The sequence below is a fragment of the Macaca fascicularis genome, chromosome 7 (assembly GCF_037993035.2).
Source record: "Macaca fascicularis isolate 582-1 chromosome 7, T2T-MFA8v1.1".
Taxonomy (NCBI): Eukaryota; Metazoa; Chordata; class Mammalia; order Primates; family Cercopithecidae; genus Macaca; species Macaca fascicularis.
The window spans coordinates 156,577,070-156,599,323 of NC_088381.1; the positions used below are offsets into that span (position 1 = coordinate 156,577,070).

The 22,254-nt window shown below is 39.8% G+C and overlaps 2 protein-coding genes across 36 annotated transcripts in view; one reads left to right on the plus strand and one right to left on the minus strand.

The window, feature by feature from the left end:
* ZC3H14 (zinc finger CCCH-type containing 14) overlaps positions 1 to 9,405 on the plus strand; it is a 51,222-nt gene extending 41,817 nt beyond the window's left edge. For 14 of the 27 annotated variants that reach the window (XM_005561990.5, XM_065549198.2, XM_005561995.5 and 11 more), the window contains 5 exons: positions 2,103 to 2,223; positions 3,697 to 3,833; positions 4,119 to 4,210; positions 5,263 to 5,369; positions 6,178 to 9,405. In XM_005561990.5, the coding sequence (XP_005562047.1) occupies positions 2,103 to 2,223; positions 3,697 to 3,833; positions 4,119 to 4,210; positions 5,263 to 5,369; positions 6,178 to 6,184 (464 nt within the window). In that variant the 3' untranslated portion in view covers positions 6,185 to 9,405. The remainder of the gene's footprint in view (positions 1 to 2,102; positions 2,224 to 3,696; positions 3,834 to 4,118; positions 4,211 to 5,262; positions 5,370 to 6,177) is intronic. The other 13 variants (XM_005561991.5, XM_065549200.2, XM_005561996.5 and 10 more) reach the window with 1 other exon arrangement.
* The window catches only part of EML5 (EMAP like 5), a 192,872-nt gene continuing 177,471 nt past the window's right edge, over positions 6,854 to 22,254 (minus strand). For 3 of the 9 annotated variants that reach the window (XM_065549193.2, XM_005561988.5, XM_005561987.5), the window contains 11 exons: positions 22,058 to 22,231; positions 21,245 to 21,453; positions 19,370 to 19,527; positions 17,003 to 17,117; positions 15,516 to 15,704; positions 15,162 to 15,334; positions 13,036 to 13,198; positions 12,621 to 12,724; positions 11,125 to 11,278; positions 10,542 to 10,642; positions 6,854 to 10,249 (listed from right to left, as the gene is read on the minus strand). In XM_065549193.2, coding sequence (XP_065405265.1) covers positions 10,213 to 10,249; positions 10,542 to 10,642; positions 11,125 to 11,278; positions 12,621 to 12,724; positions 13,036 to 13,198; positions 15,162 to 15,334; positions 15,516 to 15,704; positions 17,003 to 17,117; positions 19,370 to 19,527; positions 21,245 to 21,453; positions 22,058 to 22,231 — 1,577 coding nt within the window. In that variant the 3' untranslated portion in view covers positions 6,854 to 10,212. Of the gene's footprint in view, positions 10,250 to 10,541; positions 10,643 to 11,124; positions 11,279 to 12,620; positions 12,725 to 13,035; positions 13,199 to 15,161; positions 15,335 to 15,515; positions 15,705 to 16,958; positions 17,118 to 19,369; positions 19,528 to 21,244; positions 21,454 to 22,057; positions 22,232 to 22,254 lie in introns of those variants that run through there. The other 6 variants (XR_012416050.1, XR_012416051.1, XR_012416049.1 and 3 more) reach the window with 6 other exon arrangements.

Sequence of the window (22,254 nt, forward strand, 5' to 3'; positions counted from 1 at the left end):
TGTATATATTATAGTCTGCTGTGTGTAGTTTATTATAGGAAAAGGGCAAGACACATTTACTCTGCAGGGATGACACAAAAAACATGTAAAAGTTAGAGAAACTTCCAGTCATCTCAGATTTTCTTTGGAACGAAGATTATTCTGGTATCTTAGAACTAAAATGACTTTTACTGTTTTGTTTTGTTTTGAGACGGGGTGTCACTCCCATTACCCAGGCTGGAGTGCACTGGTACAGTCACGGCTCACTGCAGCCTCCACCTCCCAGGCTCAAGTGATTCTCCCACCTCAGCTTCCTGAGTAGTTGGTTACTACAGGTGCACACCACTGTGCTTGGCTAAGTTTTTGTATTTTTAATAGAGACAGGGTTTCACCATGTTGCCCAGGCTGGTCTGAAACGCCTGAGCTCAAGTGATCTGCCCGCCTTGGCCTTCCAAAGTGCTGGGGTTACAGGCATGAGCCACCACATCCTATTTAAAGCTTAAATAGGACTTTTACTATTTTTAAAGTAGCATAGAAAATTGTTTCTATCAGGCATAGTCATAATTGCTCTTTGATGCTGCTCCTGTCTGTGCTGCATGACTGCATTTGTGTGCCTTGTTCTCCTGTAGTGAAGACAGAACATGGGTCACTGGAACAGTAAGTACTCATAGAACTAGCTGCTGCTGCTATTATGACTGGTTGTCTGTCTTGCATTTTTTCCGTGTAATCATCAGACTCTAAGGAAGACATTATTTTCTCTTTGTATAGATGAGGAAACAGAATTCAGAGAAGTTAGCTAACATTTGCACAGTGTGTCTAGCTGAGCAACTAAGTGGCAGAGTCAGATTTTAACTGACCTCTGGCAAGAGAACTAGAGGAATATAGTTGAAGTGATACTTGCTTTCATGAACATGAGTGTGAACCGTAATACATAATACCCATGATGCTATTTTGTGGGGGGTTTGTGGTGTCTGAGGCCAGAAATTAGCAGCGGATTATTGCCTGTAGCTGTAATTTTACTTATTCAGTGTTATTTGAATAAATTGCCAGCATTACAATTTCAATGAAGGCAGATTTTTGGCTTACTGAAACAGGATAAAAATCTGGCAACAGGGGTCCCACTTTGCCCTGTCATAGTAATGGAAGCTGTGATTGGACGTGGCACAGGGAGTGGAGTGGATGGGTGTGTACTTGCTTTCTAGGTTGCTCCTCCCCATCTGTCCCTTACTGCATTTATCGTTTTCAGCCCAGTCAGTCTTGCTATGTTAGGGGAACTGCCCAGTCCCTGTAAGTGATGGCATTTGTGACCCCATTGCAGGCAAAAATGTCTTCCCCTTTTTAGACATTGCTGGCTGAGTGCGGTGGCTCATGCCTATAATCCCATCACTTTGGGAGGCCGAGGTGGGTGGATCGCTGGAGTCCCGGGGTTCAAGACCAGCTTGGGCAACATAGAGAAACCCCATCTCTACAAAAAATACATAAAATTAGCCAGGCCTGGTGGCACGTGCTACTTGGTGGGGGCTGAGGTGGGAGGATCACTTGAGCCTGGGAGGCAGAGGTTGCAGTGAGCCGAGATTACGCCACTGGCACACCACTGCACTCCATCCTGGGTGACAGAGCAGGACCCTGTCTTTAAAAAAAAAAAAAGTAAAAATAGACATTGCTGAGTTTAGCACCTGGACTTTAGCTCAGCAAGTGGGAATCCTTTTGTATTTGGGCCACTCATCATCTTGCTGGCATGTGAGAATTCACATCTCCTTATCACCTTATGTGTTTTCAGTTTTTATTTAATTGTATTGGTTCCCCACTTGACGACGTCCTCTATGTTTAATTCAGCTGTGAATTAGTATTGAGAATTAGAATTTTTGGTGAAAACTTTGGCTTTAGTTGCAGAGTCACCGTCCTCTTTCCTTTTCACAGTGAGAACTGTTGTCTGCTTCCTGGCAATCTTTTATAGGTTTCTGTGGCCAGTGTTAATCACATAATTTGGGCTCACTTATTTTATATGACTGTACATTTAACAGAAGATTCTAAGACTGGGGTTTGAGGGAAATACATTAAAGGTGCTGTGTACTGAATTGATCATAACGAATGAAATACTTGTATTTCCTTTCCCTTTGTAGCTGAGATGAGTGAACTGAGTGTGGCACAGAAACCAGAAAAACTTTTGGAGCGCTGCAAGTACTGGCCTGCTTGTAAAAATGGGGATGAGTGTGCCTACCATCACCCCATCTCACCCTGCAAGTGAGTACCATCCCCCCATCTCACCCTGCAAGTGAGTACCATCCCCCCATCTCACCCTGCAAGTGAGTACCATCCCCCATCTCACCCTGCAAGTGCCATCCCCCCATCTCACCCTGCAAGTGAGTGCCATCCCCCCATCTCACCCTGCAAGTGAGTACCATCCCCCCATCTCACCCTGCAAGTGAGTACCATCCCCCCATCTCACCCTGCAAGTGAGTACCATCCCCCCATCTCACCCTGCAAGTGAGTACCATCCCCCATCTCACCCTGCAAGTGCCATCCCCCCATCTCACCCTGCAAGTGAGTGCCATCCCCCCATCTCACCCTGCAAGTGCCATCCCCCCATCTCACCCTGCAAGTGAGTACCATCCCCCCTCATCCTGCAAGTACCATCCCCCCATCTCACCCTGCAAGTGAGTACCATCCCCCCTTTCACCCTGCAAGTGCCATCCCCCCATCTCACCCTGCAAGTGCCATCCCCCCATCTCACCCTGCAAGTACCATCCCCCCTCACCCTGCAAGTAAGTACCATCCCCCCATCTCACCCTGCAAATGAGTACCATCCCCCATCTCACCCTACAAGTCACAGCCAGCTGATTTTGGCTTTCAGTTTAGTGTCTATATCTTGCACCTTATTTTTTCTTTTCTGTGGACAAGTCTTTAGTTTTATAACTAAATTGAGTGATAATTACCATGGCCCTCTCCGGAGCAGCGTATTTCTTGTTTATGGGTGTTTGTTGAGAGGCAGGGGTGGGGGGTGCTTTGTTTGTGCCTCAGACCTATGAGATACTGAAATACCTGGGGTTCCTTAAGAATTCTGTATGTTTAAGGAGACGGGTAAATGGTAACTGCCCCAGTTTGTATGCATTTTGGTCACACACACTATACACAGATTTTGAGGAGTTTAGGGAAAAGTTAGTTATGGGTAATGAAAATATTTTGGACTTGGGTTAAATTTTTCCTTACAAGCCGGCTGGCTCAATGTAATGAGCTTTGTGAGATGACTTTTAGAGGCTTTTTTTTTTTTTTTCCTGCACCAGGGGTGGGTCCTATGGATGGAATCTTCATTTTTAACTCTTTTAAGGAAATGATGTGGGAATAATACGGCTGTACACATAAGTAGACTATGGGATGAGTCTTTTTATAGCACAAAGCCTTGCATAGAGTGTTTATTGTGTTAATGAATTCACTGCATAAAATATATACCTTATTAAGTGGTGTGATTTTTATCACAAAAGCCTGTCTTTCCTGGTGGCTTGGCTTTAGTTAAAAGCCTGTTTGTGTTATCCCAGGCTTTGGAATAAATGATTGTGTCCTATTCTGACATATGGTCTTATTTTAAAATATTCTTTTTGTTGCTATTGTTTTTGTATTTCTCAAAACAAGTAGTGACGGGGAGTGTAAAGAGCCCTTATACAAAAAATAATGCATTGAGAAGATTAAATATGAAATATGCTTTTTTTTGTTTTGTAGAGCCTTCCCCAATTGTAAATTTGCTGAAAAATGTTTGTTTGTTCACCCAAATTGTAAATATGATGCAAAGTGTACTAAACCAGATTGTCCTTTCACTCATGTGAGTAGAAGAATTCCAGTACTGTCTCCAAAACCAGGTGAGTGACTTACTGTGCTACTACATTTGGGTAAAAAATATAAAATGGCATTTTGTGACTGTAAATGGAATTGAACTAACAAAAAGATGGTTTTAGAAATAATTTTGACAGCATCAGTTAATCCAGCTAGTCTTTAAAGAGCAAGTATTTTGACTAGTGAATATATAAACCTTACCATTCTAATTTAAAAATGGTTTTCACTCTCAAAAACAACCATCAGTAGACTGCATTAAAAATGGACTTTCCAAACAGATTGGAGACCAGTCCTGGTTTTTATTTTGTTAGCAGTTGCACCGCCAGCACCACCTTCCAGCAGTCAGCTCTGCCGTTACTTCCCTGCTTGTAAGAAGATGGAATGTCCCTTCTATCATCCAAAAGTAAGAACTTTTATTTTCCCAAAAATCAATTTAGTGATAATGTCTCAGTTTCGTCATTTACCTTCTTTTTTGTCAGAGTTACTACGTTGGTACAAAAGCAATTGCAATTTTTGCCAGTAAAATCTATTAAGTTGTTCTTTCATTGTCATTGAACTTCCGTCTGGCCCCTTAGGCTAAGTGGTCTGAAACTATTTATTGTTAGTATCGTAAGCGCTCAGTGGGGAGAAGCATATCTTTGCTAGTCACATTTTCCATTATTCCCTGCATTTAAATATATGGGTGGGTTTTGGCGGGGGTAGGGGAGCAGTTTGAACCTAATGCCAGAACTGAGATGATGAAATCCAGTAGGTACTGCTTAAAACCACCCAAACTTGTACTGATGGTTTTATCTGCGTGCTAAAGATTGATGATGGTTGATGAATCTCCAGATGTTTACTTGGTCAGAATGAATTATCTCCTCCTTGCCCTGGTAGCCTGAGGACCATATGAAAGGCCTTCACTTGCCCCATCTGTAACTGGGCATAGCTGAGGGTACTCAGTGAAGAGTGTAAGGGATAATTAGAAGTTTTCAGGGTATGCTAAACTACGTTTGAAATTTTACTTGCTGTGATTCTTTGACTAGAATTTTTTGTCTCAAGGGTAAGTACATTTTTCAAGGCTTCACTAGTATTAAAATGGTCCTTATAGATGGAATCTCTTTCTCTGTTAATGGTTAGGGTGGGCTGGTTATTGTCTCTTAAGTTGTATGTTGACCAGGTGGGGTGGGTCAGGCCTGTTATCCTAGTACTTTGGGAGGTAGAGGCAGAAGTGGAAGGATCATTTGACCCCGGGAGTTTGAAACCAGCCTAGGCAACATAGTGAGACCCCATCTCTTAAAAAAAATAAATAACCAGGCATAGTAGTACACAGCTACTTGGGAGGCTGAGGCAAAAGGTCATGCCACTGCACTCCAGCCTGGGTGACAGCGTAACACCCTGTCTCAAATAATAAAATAATGTGTTTACTTATATTAGCCTTGTGGATGTTGTTGAAGCTCTGTTATTTCTATTCAGCACTGTAGGTTTAACACTCAGTGTACAAGACCGGACTGCACATTCTACCATCCCACCATTAATGTTCCACCACGACATGCCTTGAAATGGATTCGACCTCAAACCAGGTAAACATTCAAATTAGTTTTTCTAATGTCATTTCAAATTCTTTTTTCTAATTTGCAGTTTCTTAATTTATAAGCACACAAAATTGGAAACTAGACTGTTACTTTGAATTTTTTTCTTTGCTGTTTAATTTATACAAGGGTCCTGTGGCAAAATAATTTACTACATGGGCTAAATTTTATCTTATCCAGTGGTTACTTTTTTAACCTAGATTATCTTGCTCTGTTGCCCAGGCTGGAGTGCAGTCACACTGTCATAGCTCACTGCAGCCTCAAACCCCCGGGGTTCAATCGATCCTCCCACCTCAGCCTCCCACTTGTAGCTGAGACTACAAGCATGTGCCACGACACCTGGCTAATTTTTTAAATTTTAAGTAGAGAAGAGGTCTTGAACTTCTGAGCTGAAGCGATATCCTTCCACCGTGGCCTCCCAAAGTACCAGGATTACAGGCATGAGCCAGCCAGATTTTAACTTCATTACATACTACGCAAGCATATATAATGGCCAGCAAGAGTATATATACATGTACTGTACTTGAATTTCACATCCATTTTCTTTGACATTAGCAACTGGGAAATACTGAAAGGAAGTTTTAGAATATTTTAGTGCGGCCTAAAAATCTAATTACGTATGGTATTATCTTTTATCTACCTGACGTAATTGAATTCTTGTAAAAAATCTGCCCTTTGTATTGTAATCCTATGACCAAATATTTATTGCCTGAAACTAGTCAGCTTTTTAAACTGAGATATCTGGTATATATGGATACAAAGCAGATAATTAAAACAATTTTTGGTTCTGTTCACTCAGCGAATAGCACCCAGTCCTGCCTGGCAGAAGATCATGCAGTTTGGAAGTTTCCATGTACTGATGAAAGACACTCTACAGAACTTGTCAAATCTTTGAAACTTGGAATATATTGCTTTCATAATATGAAGTTTCATTGCCTATCTGAAGTGTCTAATTTTTCAAGTTTGTAAGTTTATTAAGTGATTTTAACATTGGGTGTTTTTGTTTTGTTTTTACTATGAAAAGACAGCTTAAGGAAGAGCTAAATTCTGTTAAAATATTGGGGCATGCGTGTGCACTGCTGTTTGAGGATCGGCATAGGAAGTTGACATCATGGTTAGTAATGGTACTCAGCTTAGGGGGCTACACGGTTGCCGTGAGTGGAGAGATGCAGTGAGGCAGTTGTCATTCTTCTAAAAATTGAACTGCTTTCACTTTTCCCAAAGATTATATAATGTTCATAATCCACCACGAAAACAGCATTGGCCAAAGGTACTGAGGCTGCTTAAAATATTCAATTCTGCTTTTTAATTTTTAAATGCATTTAGTTTGAAACGGATTATACAGGCCTCTCAGGCTGAGTGCTACTTTGGTAAAGTTCCCAGTTTTCTTGCCTTCTGTGACAGGATGAATGATGTGGGTATGGACGGTGGAGACAGCTGGAATGGCAGGTGCAGAAAATAGGAACAGTTCTATACAGTGCTCTCATTTACTGATAACGTAATGCCTTCTAAATAAATTTTTTGGGAAACTACATTATCACAAAATTATACAAATTTTTTTACAAGTATTTACATACGGTATCCGAAAACAGACTTTAAAGTCACAAGATTATAAATGTACATATGTATTCTCACATTCTGAAAAATAACATTCTCAGAAATAGCTCCACAGAAAATATACTTAGTTACTACTGAAGATAATTTTTGAAATGTAAAAATTAGATTGAAATAGTATATTTTAAATGACAGAACTATGATTACAGAGATCAGATAGGTAAACTGCAAGATAGGATGAAACTTTTGGCCTACTGTATTACTTACAGAGCTTTTTGTGTGTGTGGTTTTTAAAACTGTTAAGGCAAGAAGTGTCAAATGCTTTAGAGTTAAATAACAGATCAATGATTTCAAAGACTTGGTGTATAGTGTTAAAAATTAAAGCTTAAAAGGTGATTAGAAAAGTGGATTAATGCAAAAGGGGTAATAAAGACTGCAACATTCTCAGGACCAAATTAACTGCTAAAAAAAAAAAAGTTCATTGACTTGCTTAGTCATATACCCAAATGATAAACCTACGTGCGCAAAGGCTCATGTTTAAGACTGTCAAGCAGGCAGTCTACTGTTGTGTTGCCATTGCTTTTCCATTGGGAGAAGAAAGAATTAACCAGTCATTAAACCATTTGGTAAGTTGCACTTTGCTGCACTGATCCCACAGGAAAGGCTTGAAACACGAGAAGCAGCAAGGACAGAGCACACAAGCGCATAAGGCTGTTGTCTTCGGCTTGGGTGAAATGACAGTTCCTCTTCATTCTAAAAGTTTAATCCATTGAATTTAAGGCATTTATTCATTCCAGCATTGAGATGCTTTGCATCTCTGCAGAAGAAATTTATTTTAAATTGTTTAAATTTCTGGAAATACTTTTAGCTATCATTTATAAATGGTAAATAGTTTCGTTCTCAGTTTCACTATAAAGAACAAATGGGAAACAAGGGCTTCATTTAGTTCAGCCATTTTACAAGGAAATAAAATACTAAAATCTCATTGTTTTTTGCTACTTAATAGACACTGCCCAGACACACATTTAAGAGTGTAATCTTTCAGTTGCTATGGCTTACAAACAAGCTAAGGTTGACCATAAAACATTTGTTGGATGACTTGGTCTAAAATGATCACCACAAAAAGACGGAAATGAGCACGGTTGGCGACTGGAAGCGAGGGGTACCAGAGTGCACGGTGTGCTTTGGCATGCATTTTATACATAAAACGGAACAAAAGGTGCCAGAAGTCCCAGGTTACACAGTCAGGAGCTTAGATACTACACACAAAAATAATTTGCTGGGTTAAAAAAGGTAGACATAGGGCAGATTCTATATGGCCTAACATGTTTCTTCACCTTCCCCTCGTTGCTGGCTGATACAGCGAGGTGGTCAGGGGATGACTACTTAGTCAATGTGACCTTTAGTCGTGAAACTGACAGCAGCAGTGATTAAGGCTGACTTAATCAGGTTGGCCACTTTGAAGGACAGAAATGCAGTGGAAACAGTTTTATTCTATGTAGTTTACATGCTTAAGGTTACAGAGTTTCTACCTGCACTGTAATGGAAATATAATTCCTCTGTAGCCAAAAGCTGGCAAACTTGACCCAGAGGGAAAATTTAAAACTACAACAGGCTCAAATATAGAGGAGTATTTTTTTTTTTATGGGCAGGTTGTTCAGGGATTTTTTTTTTCCCCCTTGAATTTATTGACTGACTGTAAATACATGAGTAGAAACTTAATGGTCATGTATTTCAAATTTTGGCTTAATTTAGGAGAATCCATTGATGAACGAGTACCAACTTACGTTTCAAGCTTCTTAGCCCCATTATCAGTCCTTCAGCCACAGCTGTTTAGAGCTTTAAAACTACCAGGTTCAATCACTGGTTATGCTTTCTGTGATGTAATTTAGTCATTTCTATTTTTAGTATTAACCAAGTAGTAGACACAGAAAATAGTTATTAATAATCTTCATATATCCTGTCAGACCAAATGGGATTCCAGGAACCTAAAGCGATCTATTATGCTATAAAGATAATTAACACATTAAAAACTCATAGGGTCAATACAGATCTTAAACCTCACACTTAGAAAAATATATTTTTAAATAGCAGTCTACATAATTTTCCATCTTCAGGAAACTACAGATAGGCTAGACAGCAAATTCCTGAACTCTTGAGTACTGATCTTTGGCAGCATTTAAAGTGAAAAGAAATAAGGATCTAAGAATTCAGCCCTAATCCTCTAAAAAAGGAATTCTAACTGACAAGTTTTTACAAATGGAGTTGGGTTCATTCATTTTGGAAATAAGCCTATGGAGTGGCACACATCTAGCTAAACAAATTTTCCCAATAGAAAAAAAGCTATAAAAATTTTATTCCAAGAGTGATTAATTGTATAATGTTGTATATGTGAATTTAACACTGTTTACATGTTAAACAAATGTGTGTATATTAGACTACATTAAATATGCAATACTCTCTTCCAGTTAAATACTGTTGCTCCCTAAAACCCTTAAACTGTACACCATTGGGAATGATTGTTCATCGTACTACTTTTCCATTAGTGAGGCTACAGTTACGTTTTAAATGTTCGATTACAGAGATGGCGTCTGAACATAAACTGATGGCTTGAAAATGAAAATGGAAATGTAGCAGCCATATACTGCTAACTTTAGATCTGTTCCTGAATTCAAAACTACTAGGAGAAAAGTGTCCTTTATAAAAAAGGACTTTATTAATGCCTAAAAAACATCATATTCTCCAGGAAAGCTTGTGTCTGTTTCCTTAGGGAAAATGTTTGCCTTTTAAAAACTGTGATCCTTTAGGGTGATCATTACTTTCCCTTTCCTTATGGAAATGCAAGAATAAAATATTTCATTAAACAATGAACCTTGAAAATAAAATATAAACACTAAGAAACCATTTTGCTAAAAAGATGATGAAAATTATCCAAATTGGGTTTTTGAGTTTTTCTGTAAAGAGTGCTCCACCCTAAATTTTCCCAGCAGGTCTGCCAAAATCGCACACTTCCCAATACAGGGGGACTTGGCCTTTACCATCAAGTATTCGATCCTTCCTTGAAATGGCATTATCTGGCAGTGTATGGATTATGGATTATACCCAGTGTATATAGCAGATATTTTGAACAGATCAGTCTTTCACTATTTTGATGATTCTGGGCATTTCTCCCTGTTACAGTCTTAGGTTAGCACCACTTGACCATGCAGGGTTGGGTTTTGGTTTTTCTTCTCTGTAATTCTGGTCTCAGGGTTAATTTGTGTAGTCATCTCAGCAGCTCTCAGTGAGGCGTATGTACACATTTCCAGACAAGTAAGCTGCAATCAGAGAAGAAAATTGCAGGGAGTTAATTACGTTTTTAGATTTTCATAACAGTTTAATATTTTACATTTGAGCTTTCAAGTTACACATGTGTAATATTTTTCCTCATTAACTCCTTTTATTCTGTATTTGCATTTAAGGATGAGATTCTGAAGAGCCATCTGGTTATACTACCTTCTGCAAATGTTGACTAGCTGGTTTCATAAACCAAAGCTGTAGGAGCTGTTATATTGTCTCTTAACTAGTAACATAGTCTGCTCTTCTTCATGGGCTGAGAAAGTTACTAACCTGCAGTCATCACCTCCAGCACTAACAACATGTCGATCACCACTGGTAAATCGAATATTTGTCACGTGGGGCGAATGACCCAAGAACCTTTTGTGTTTTGCCTAAAAAACAATGACAGAGCTTAGGGCATTTGGTGCACACTCACATCAAAGGATCTTATTAGGAACTGTAATCTCTATTACAAGAGCTGTGGAGAGAGTAGGGAGTTACCACTGCAGCCAGTGATTAGAATGCATTTTCAGCGTGAGTAATGGATCTGCAAAACCCGGCTGTGTGGGCAGTCAGAAGTCTCCAGGTACTCTTCACAATTTTTCTCTAAGGAAAAGCATTTGAAATTCAATAACTGATGATAGGTTTCGTGAAAAGCTAATTACCGCTTTTGTAGGATAGTTCCAAAGACGGTATTACTCGAGGGAGAGGATTTGTTTCTAATAGCTTTTATTTCAGAGTAAACAGATTTAGAAAGTTTGGGGAAAAATTTAGAAACTAGGACAAAACATTTTAAATACACGAGAAAAAGTGCTGATGATACGACATCAAAATTAGGAGTAAACTGATAATAGTAAACAAAACACAAACTTACAAATTTTTCTGGACATGGGAAGTCAAATAACTTAACCATGCCAAAGTCATCTCCTGTTACAAGACTGATTCCTGAATGAGATACACAGGCACAGTTGACATCAGCTTTCTCAGCATGTCTGGACCAGATTCCCAAAACCTCATCTCCTAGAATACTATAGGGAAGGAACAAAAGAAAACTCATAGCAAGTGCGGGCAGGTTGACTATATTCAAAAAGTTTCTTGGCAATTAACATACAGGAAGTAAATCATGGTAAGGCAAGTTGTTTGGAGACCTGAATTTCATCAGGATATCAACTCCTGCCTTCTAAAAATGTAATTTTATAATTTGAAGGGTTTCTAGATTAATCCTTTTAAGATTAAAGTAGTACTTTATGAAAACTGATAGAACTATTTTTATTTTTATTTTTTTTTCTTTTTTTTGAGACGGAATTTCGCTCTTGTTACCCAGGCTGGAGTGCAATGGCACAATCTCAGCTCACTGCAACCTCTGCCTCCTGGGTTCAAGCAATTCTCCTGCCTCAGCCTCCCGAGTAGCTGGGATTACAGACATGCGCCACCATGCCTGGCTTATTTTGTATTTTTAGTAGAGACAGGGTTTCTCCATGTTGGTCAGGCTAGTCTCGAACTCCCGACCTCAGGTGATCAGCCCCCTCAGCCTCTCAAAGTGCTGAGATTACAGGCGTAAGCCACTGCACCTGGCCAAAAACTGATAGCACTATTTTTCAAATTAAAAGTGCTACTTGGCTGGGTCCGGCAGCACATACCTGTAATCCCAACATTTTGGGAAGCTGAGGCAGGAGGACTGCTTGAGGCCAAGAGTTTGAGACCAGCCTGGGCATTTTGTAGAGATCCCTATCTCTACAAAAATAAAAGTGACTTATGACATAGGAATTTTTAAAAAGATTTCAGAGATGGGGTCCCGCTATGTTGCCCAGGCTGGTCTCAAACTCCTAGGCTCAAGTGATCCTCCCACCTCGGCCTGCTGCATCAGAGATTACAGGCATGAGCCACTATATGCCTGGCTGATAGAGGAATTTGATGGCCTTTTTCATTGACCAAAAAAATGGATAGTCATGGTTACCTGTCATACAGCCAGAAAATTTGAACAAATTTGGAAGCTTTGACTTCTAATAGATTCAAGATAGCATTCCTTTAGATAGAGAACTAATAACAGTTGCTTAACAGCACCCAATACCTTTTTGCCAGTCATTAAATTTAATGTTAAGAAAAATATCAGGGTATCTTTAAAGTTAAAACTTTGATTTCCTTAAAAAAAAAAATTGATAAATCATGGAAACTGATAAAACATGGAAATACATTCAATAAAAAGGGGTCCCAACATGAACATACCATTTCAAAATATGGTAACAAAAACTTGAAACGCAATTACTATTCCTTAGTGGAATTGCTCTAACAGCTCAGAAATAGGATTTTCCAATTTTTCTAACTGGCCTTCAAAGTCAGTCCTTGCCTTGTGAATATATAAGTATTTACCTAGTCCATGTAGCCCAAGTAATTCTGTCAATAGCGGCATGATCCATAAGATGTTTTCCTGAAGGCACTTCGTAGACATGCCGTTTATAGCAGCCACTAGAGACCTTTCACCAGATTTAAATGGGACAAGAATTCCATTAGGTGAGAGACAAAATCCACAGGGGGCTTACAGAATACTAGCATATTGCTACTTGATTTACATGTCAACATTATTAACTATGCAAAAGATCACTACATAAACTTAGAGGAGAAAAGCACTGATAAGTGGGGAAGGAAAGGGGAGCTGTAGGTCGGAAGATACAAAGGTAGGAGTTGAGAAGCTGGAGCTCCAGAGCTGAGGAGCTTCAAATGCATTCACTAACACGAAATGTAAAAGCAGAACTTGCCACCTGGGTATATAGTATTGGTACTGTACCTGGAGATATCTGCTGTCTGCAGAGAAGTCCATTTGAATGACAAAGCTTGGAATGTCTTTGCAGTAGCTAATTCTGTTAAGAGTGGGGCCCAATGTCAGGTCATAAAAATCCACTGAGTTCTCACTAGAACCCACTGCCAGATACCGGGAATCCGGACTAAATCTGAATCAAAACAAAACATGTAAAAAGTATTAGACCACATGAAGTATTATAAATATTTAAGATCAGTGACTTTTCCTTTCTAGTTCTTAAAAGTAATGTGTGATATGGCCTCGAATAGATTTACCTGACAGATACAACTGATAATGTATACTGAGATTGTCTGGGTTACATGAAATAAGGAAGCTTTACATTTTACTTCAATTTCAAATATTTCTGCAATTGTCATCTCCCAATTCCTTTAAAAACATCTCATGGTTTAAAAAACCTCTTTTAGGCCGGGCCCGGTGGCTCACACCTGTAATCCCAGAACTTTGGGAGGCGGAGGCAGGCAGATAACCTGAGGTCGGGCGTTTGAGACCAGCCTGACAAACATGGAGAAACCCCGTCTCTACTAAAAATACAAAATTAGCCAGGTGTGATGGTGCATGCCTGTAATCCCAGCTACTCGGGAGGCTGAGGCAGGAGAATCGCTTGACCGGGGAGGCAGAGGTTTCGGTGAGCCGAGATTGCGCCATTGCACTCCAGCATGGGCAACAAGAGCGAAACTCCGCCTCAAAAAAAAAAAAAAAGAAAAATTTAAATTTTTAAAATAGAGGCGGGGTCTATGTTGCCCAGCTGGTCCCAAACTCTTGGCCTCAAGCAATCCTTCCCCCTTGGCCTCCCAAAGTACAGGGATTACAGGTGTGAGCTACCACACCCAGCCAAAACATCAGCTTTTAAAAGCCATTGGCATTACATAATAAGCTAACAATTCATTAAGATAGTTTTCTTCCATCTGGAAAAAAACGTTGTCTTAATATTAAGCAAAGAACACAGCTCAGCTTAACTAACCTCCAGTTATTAAGGTGAAGTGACACAACTTGAAGCTTGGAAGAATTTTTTTTCTTTTTTTTTGAGACGGAGTCTCACTCTTCTCCCCCAGGCTGGAGTGTGATGGCGCAATCTCTGCCTCCCAGGTTCAAGCGATTCTCCTGTCTCGGCGCCCCAGCAGCTGGGATTATAGGCGCCTGCCACCACGCCTGGCTACTTTTTGTATTTTTAGTTGAGACAGGGTTTCACCATGTCGGCCAGGCTGGTGGTCTCAAGCTCTTGAACTCAGGCAATCTGCCTGCCTCGGCCTCCCAAAGTGCTGGGATTACAGGCGTGAGCCACCACGCCCAACCTGAAGAACTTATTTAAAAGACAAAGTGATGTGCTATTTGCCTAGCAATCCCTGAAGTCATATGAGACAATTCAGTCTCTTGAAATGGCCCATGAGTCTTATTGAGGTACCACAGGGACATGTAAAAGCTAAGGGAAGCCACTGTTACTGTTTTATATATTGAAGTTCTGAGGAAGGTTTCATTTGTAAAAGGATTTTACTGATGAAAAGTGTACAAGCTTTTGACAGACCTAGATTCAATAATCTTATCTACTGATCACATAGAAGTACTCAGCAAATGGTAGCCACTGTTGAAAAATGCTTAAGCACTGAAAATCAAAGGTTTAAGAAACATTTAAATTAATCTGGATTCTGGAACATTTAATCAATAGGTATTGATTAAATTAATGAACTACATATTCCCAAACTGAGGTTATTAAGAGAAGATATGTTTGGAATCACAACTTTAGTTTTCCAGGGTGACAACTTTTGAAGGGCAGATGGCTCTCTTGTGTTACAGTGGGAGATACCTCTTGGCAGAATGAACTTAATGGACATGGCTGAGTGTTAACATGAATTCATCAAACATTACCTACTAGTACTTGCTATTATAAGGCACCGTGGTTGGTGGCCAGTGGGTTTATAATTTAGCAGGAAGAATTAAGTAAGTATACAAACAGCCATATTTTAGCATACAATTTATAATGTGGGAAATGCTACAGGCCCTGGGGACCTCTTTTTGAAGGCATGGCTAAGGAAAACTCTTCAAATGGAAGTTGAATCAAGTACATACTAGCAACTCTGTTCCATGTGTTCACTAACCTGATATCATGGATTGCACATCTCCTGTCTCTCTTCTTTCCCCATATTTTTAGAGAACTCACTAGTAAAATGATAAATTCTCCATTTTTCATTCCAATAGCCACCATGTCCCCTTCAGGGCTATAACACACAGTACGAGCAGCATGCCCCAAATTCACTTTGTTTAACATCTTCTGCATTAAAAAAAAAAAAAAGAGTCATAGGAAACAACATTAAGTACTTCTAAATTAAACCCGTTTCCCTCAAAAATTCTCAACTTAATTCTGAGATAGTTCTTTAAGCGCTAGCAATTTAGAACTTCCAACTTTTCTTTTCAGAAATTGTAACCTCTTTTAAAAAATTATCCGTACTTACTTTATCAGCAATATCCCAAAGTCTCACCGTCCCATCTTCTGCAGCAGAAAGGAAAAAATCCCTGGAAGGATGGGTTGCTAGTCCCCAGATTGGCCCATCCACATGACCGTTAACTAAAATATTACAAGCTGCATTTTTCTCTCCAACTTCGATTATTTCAGCATTCCTTGTCCCAACAAGGATCTTGCCCTGAAACACAAGTAGGACCAATACATTGAATGTAATACAACAGCTGCTCTTCTTCATAATATAAAAATGACTCTATTGACCTGCTTTCCAAGAACTTTTTGCTTTGAGCTAATCTAGTAGCAAGGCAGTCATTAGCTCATGCAAATTTTTCTATGACTACAGGCACACATCTATCTGTAAGCACACTGGGCTGGATTACCTATTAGAGTCCATGCTACAGAACAGAACTTTTCTGTGGCAGTACACCTGCATTCTTCAATAATCAAAAGTTTTTATTTGATAATCTTAGGATCTCCAAACAGGGTAAGTGCAGTTGGATATAGGAAAAAAGTACTAGAATTTATTTTTTAGTTAAAAAGTGAAAGCTTAATTACTATTTAATAAGCAGACTGAAGATAATATCCGTATGATTTATAAATACACAATAAGTACAAACACGCTCAAAAATTTCCATAGGAATTGTAGTTTTAAAGTTTTATTTTGAAATGGACACAGAACTGTACATATTTATGGGGCGTACGGTAATGCGCATAACCATCACCTCAGACATTTATCATTTCTTTGTGATGGACACTTTCAAAATCCTCTCTTGTAAGTATCTGAAAATACATAAATGCGTGATTCTTAACTACAGTCATCCTACAGTACTACAGAATACTAAAAGGTACTGCTCCTATCTGGCTGTGTAAAACTGTATCCTTTAACCAGTCCTTCCCTATCCCCCTCCTCCTCCCCCTTCTCCACCTCCAGTAACCACTATTCTACTCTCCACCTCTGTGGGATCAACGTTTTTAGTTTCTGCATAGGAGTGAGAACATGTATTTTTCTGTGCCTGGCGTGTTTCACTTCACGTCATGTCCTCCAGTCCCATCCATGTTGCCACCAAGAATGACAGAATTTCATTATTTTTTATGGCTGAATAGTATTCCATTGTTTGTTTATTACATATTTTATCTAGGGAATGTATGTTTTTTAAGAAAATGGAGACAGCTGTCCTAATATAAATGAATCAACTGGCAAGGGTTTTCAATTCTGTTTACTAGAGTTGTTGAATTGGCGGATTCTAGAAAATATTAGAGTTTTACATACAGTATTTAAACAGAATAGCTTCCTAGCTTATGCACCACACTGGTCCTAACTTTGGCAAAGAAAGCAGCAAAGACAGAGTAATGCTGGCAAGCAAATCCATCTTTATGCATTATTAAGTATTGTTCATTAAGCTGCAAAGGGTGAGAGAATCACAGTAATAACCACTTTCTATTTTCTGCTGCACTGTATCAGCTCACGGAACATCTTACTTTGCCTCTGCACACAGAACGAACACAATCTGTGGCTTGTCCTGTCTCAAGCCTGAAGGCACGGCACCGCCTCAGTTCCTGATCCCACAGTTTAACCGCTCCTCCTTCTTTTGACCTAAGTAAATAACCAAGCCAGAGTAAGTGTTTATTATTGGCTACTATAATTTTTATTATAAACAAATACTAAGTTATAAGCAGAATCCTTTAAAAAAAAAAAGGCCCTGATATTTATAATTTACTTCTAATATTCTTCTAAACTTTCTATGGCAATTTGAGGATCTACTATATCTCAGTCAAAATAAACATTCAGTTTCAGTGAATTTTGAGAAATACTTTTTTTTCTGACATGAGCATAATTTTATTTAGCCTCTACCATACATTATCCTCTCTCATAATACTTTTTCTTTCCTTTTAAGATGGAGTCTCGCTCTGTCTCCTAGGCTGGGGTGCAAGTGGGACGATCTCAGCTCATTGCAACCTCTGCCTCCTGGGTTCAAGCAATTCTCCTATCTCAGCCTCCCAAGTAGCTGGGATTATAGGGGTGCACCACCCCACTCAGCTAATTTCTGTATTTTTAGTAGAGCTGGGGTTTCACCATGTTGGCCAGGCTGGTCTTGAACTCCTTGACCTCAGGTGATCCACCCGCCTCGGCCTCCCAAAGTGCTGGGATTCCAGGCATGAGCCACTGTGCCTGGCCTCATAATACCTCTTGATTAGGAAGATGTAAAAAACAATTTTATTAAAAAGAAACAATTTAAAAAATTAAAAAACAGTTTTATTAATGGAAATGTAAGGCAAAAATAATAGAATTACAAATGCTGTGCTACAGAGTTATTATTTTTTTTTGAGACAGAGTCTTGCTCTGTCACCCATCCTAGAGTGCAGTGGTGTGATCTCGGCTCACTGCAACCTGTGCCTCCCAGGTTCAAGTGATTCTTCTCCCTCAGCCTCCCGAGTAGCTGGGATTAAAGGCGTGCACCACCACTCCCGGCTAATTTTTGCATTTTTAGTAGAGACAGGGTTTCACCATATTGGCCAGGCTGGTCCCAAACTCGACCTCGTGATCCGCCCGCCTCGGCCCCCCAAACTGTTGGGATTACAGGCGTGAGCCACTGCACCCAGCCCAGACTTTATTTTTGAAGGCCAAAACAGAAGCATATTTATTCCCTACAAGGTATTAAAATATCTCACTGGAACAGTTTAGCAGGCTTCTAGTGAGCGGGGGTGTGCAGGAGTAAATGACGTGGAAAATACAAGTGTTGGAGGACGAAATAGAGCCCATTTATGGATTTTCTCCTGGAAGGACTGAAAAATGTATTCCTTCATTTTCTGCTAGATGAGCTGCTTGTTTTAAAGCATGCCTATGTGCATTCTTCCTTTATGTGAGAGGCACAAATTCTGCACTTGTGTTTAACATATGTGGGTTCTTTCAATCCTGTATTGAAATGTACTTCTTAGTTACCTATATGTCACATTTATTTTGGTTTTTGTTTTTCAAACGGGGTCTCACTCTGTCACCCAGGCTGGAGTGCAGTGGCACCATCACAGCTCACTAAAGTCTCAACCTCCCCAGGCTCAAGTGATCCTCCCACTTCAGCCTCCTGAGTAGCTAGGACTACAGGTGTGCACCACCACACCCAGCTAATTGTTGTGTTTTTTATAGAGATGGGGTTTCACCCTGTTGCCCAGACTGGTCTCAAACACCTGGGCTCAAGCGATCCACCTGCCTCAGCCTCCCAAAGTGCTAAGATTACAGGTGTGAGCCACTGTGCCTAGCCTACATGTCATGTTTCAACATGCATATGACTATGTTGGTGACAAATCAAACCGTAAGTATCTGCTTACTGTTGGGAGATTTGAAAATCACTCAGAAAACACCTCTTCTCAAATTTTGAGGTCTTGTATACAGTTTAGGTTTGCCTCAAGCAAAAGGAAACAAGGCAGTTCTCTCTAGTTCCCTCATCCTTTTCTAAAGCAACAATGTGCATTCTACTCCTTATAATCCATTCTGAACAAAAAAGAGAGCAGGCAAAACACAACCTTGGCTCCAGATCCCCCTATGGGCCTCCTACTCAGCAGATATGTACACAGGCATACAGACAGTAAGAAAAGTACCTCAACTTGTAGGACAACTACCTATCCCCACCTCAGAAAAAGTATCACCCCAACATGAAAAACATTGGAAGTGAATTAATATCAGAAATGAGACTCAACAGAAGGCACATAAAAGGTAATAAAGGAGAAGCATATGAGGAGGAAGGTCAGAGAGGACACTCTGTGTAGCCTAGAAACAACTAGAATAATTAACTGCAAACCTCAGGTAGGTCACAAATGCATAAACATTCTGTGAAAAGAAAGAGGACTCACGGCCTTTCCTTTCCCCCAGTCACGATGAGTCCATCTCGCAGGGTGGTGTACATGGCAAACACAGGCCCGTTGTGAGCTCTCGCCACGATTCTACACAATATGTGATCTTTCCACACACAGACATCACCACTGATGGTACCTGTAAACGTCAAGTTATTCTGAAAAGGAGTGGGGGAGGGGGAGACAAACTCATCAAAAGTTCAAATAGAGTTCAAACAGATAATTTTCTATGTATGTGCAATGCTGTCTCACCCTTGATACAAAAGAGCATGCATCGTGTAGTGGCAGCAGCAGCGCTGAATTCAAGAGTCAGGAAACCTGAACTGGAGGCTTAGCTTTGTCAGGACCTTCTCCTTTCCAAGTCTGTTGCTTATTAGCTAGAATAACCCTGGACAATTCTTCCCTTCCAATTCTAACATACTGTAATTCTAGAGTTTATTTTTTATTTTTTTGAGACAGAGTTTCGCTCTTCGTTGCCCAGGCTGGAGTGCAATGGCGCGATCTCAGCTCACCACAACCTCTGCCTCCCAGGTTCAAGCGATTCTCTTGTCTCAGCATCCCGAGTAGCTGGGATTACAGGCACCTGCCACCACGCCTGGCTGATTTTTTTTTAGTAGAGACGGGGTTTCACCCTGTGGGCCAGGCCGGTCTTGAACTCCTGACCTCAGGTGATCTGCCTGCCTCGGCCTCCCTAAATGCTAAGATTACAGCCGTGAGCCACTGTGCCCAGCCTGAGCCACGGTGCCTGGCCTGGTCTTATATTAAGAATACCCAAAATGTTCAACTGAAATTTGACATAGCACAAACATTTCAATGGTCTTTTTCTCAAAAACGTTTAAGTGTATTTAAATATTCTATAATTATAACTTTTCCTGTAAGTATTGCATACCCACATAAACATTTTAATTACAAAATCCACTTAGTTTTTTGATACACCAAATACAGCCTAGCCAATGCAGGATATTAAAGGAAAGAGACGTGGATTGGAAGCCACAGGTCCAGATGAGATGGAATACAGTGAGGGGAGAGCAGGGCTCCTGAACACACTTCTATCAGGGCCAGGAACTGTGCTATTTCCTTCTGTCTCACTACCTCCTTCTTCCCTCGAAGTAGAGACACTGGCCCAGAGCACTTCCAGCTGTATGATAAGCAGTGTGTTAAATGATAAAAAGCAAAGGAAATCCTAAACACTAGTACCACCTTCAGTCATTTGAAAATCATGTTTCTTGATTTACCTTTCTTTTACTCTGACAAATTTTTAGGACTATGAAGAACTACTAGGAAGACAGAAATTTTAGGATATTTAGGGTGACAATTACAAGATTAAGGAAGGCTTCTGAGTATAACAGTAGTCCAAGGAATCAAATGTTCATCATAATCCTTATCATGGTGGCTCACACCTGTAAACCCAGCACTTTGGGAGGTCAAGGTGGGAGGATCACTTGAGCTTAGGAGCTTGAGACCAGCCTAGGCAACATAGTGAAACCCTGTCTCTACTAAAAATGAAAAAAAAAATTAGCCAGGCATGGTGGTTCCTGCCCTGTAGTCCCAGCTACTAAGGAGGCGGATTACTTGAATCTGGGAGATGGAGGCTACAGTGAGCTATAATCGCACCACTGCACCACAGCCCAGGCAACAGAGTGAGATATTGTGTCAAAAAAAAAAAAAAAATCCTTTTTCCCCTCTCATTAACATTCTTTTTTACTCCCTAATTTCTGAAAGAACTAGATTTTTGAAAGATGAAATACATGCTTGACCAGGGCATGTAATGATTAGCAGATCACAGTATCATATCAACATTAATGTGGCTGAAGATCTAAGGCAAGAAAATGTAAAGTAGTCAAAGTCACACTACATGCATTTTAAGAGACATACTGCACCAAATGCAATAGCGAGCATGGTCTGCATCCGGGCATCTTCCAGTGTGCTCAGTAGCCCTTTTTTGCTAAGAAGAGCCCTTCCTGCCAGGGTCCAGAACTTCACATGTTTTACTCCCACTGAGACAAACTGGGTATCTGAATCTGGTCGGAATTCTGCCACAAAAATACGTTGATTGTGACCAGCTCTGCTGGCAATTTTGGCACCTGACAAGATACAACAAAATTATCTAGGTTATTACAAGAACCAAGCTAATCAACAGCATCGAACAAATATGTAAAATACATGGTTCAAATAACAAAGGCTTAGAAAAGAGGCCAATGGCCCCTGCTCTACTACCTAGCAATACATGATTTACAATTATTTGTGTATCGAGTCCTTTTCACTTATCTTCATTCCATTAACTTTTCTTTATACAACTTAAACATTTTGTCTAAAGTGTGGTAGGTAATATTATCCTGCTGATCTGCCATTATCATTAGAAATATACATAATTTTCACTGATAAGAATCTCTAAAACTAATCAAATCATTAATAATAAACATAGTTTCTTGTTGAAGAAAATAGCAGCGAATCATTTGTAATACTAATAATGGTTTCATTAATTTATCTGGTTTTGTGAGGTTACAGTTCCACTGGGCTTTTAAAGTGAAATATACCTGCAGTACCACTAACTGTGTACCATATATTGTGTAGGCCTACACTGAGTAATTATTTCAACCACCAACTTTAAGGCAACTATTAAATACAGAATTCCTACTACCCTTGTATTCTTGTTTTTTAAAAATCAAACACACAAAAGAATCCTACCTTCCTGCCATCTCCAAATGGTAATAGTATGTTCTGGGTCTAGTCCCACAGAAAGCAATAGTTTGCCCGTAGCACTGAAGCTGACTGAACATACTCCCTTTGAATGGTAGCATCTTAGGATAGATAAAGTCTGCTTGTTCATTGCGTCCCAGATGTGAATAGAAGGAGCTGCAGCTAAATAAAGATAATATCAAAAG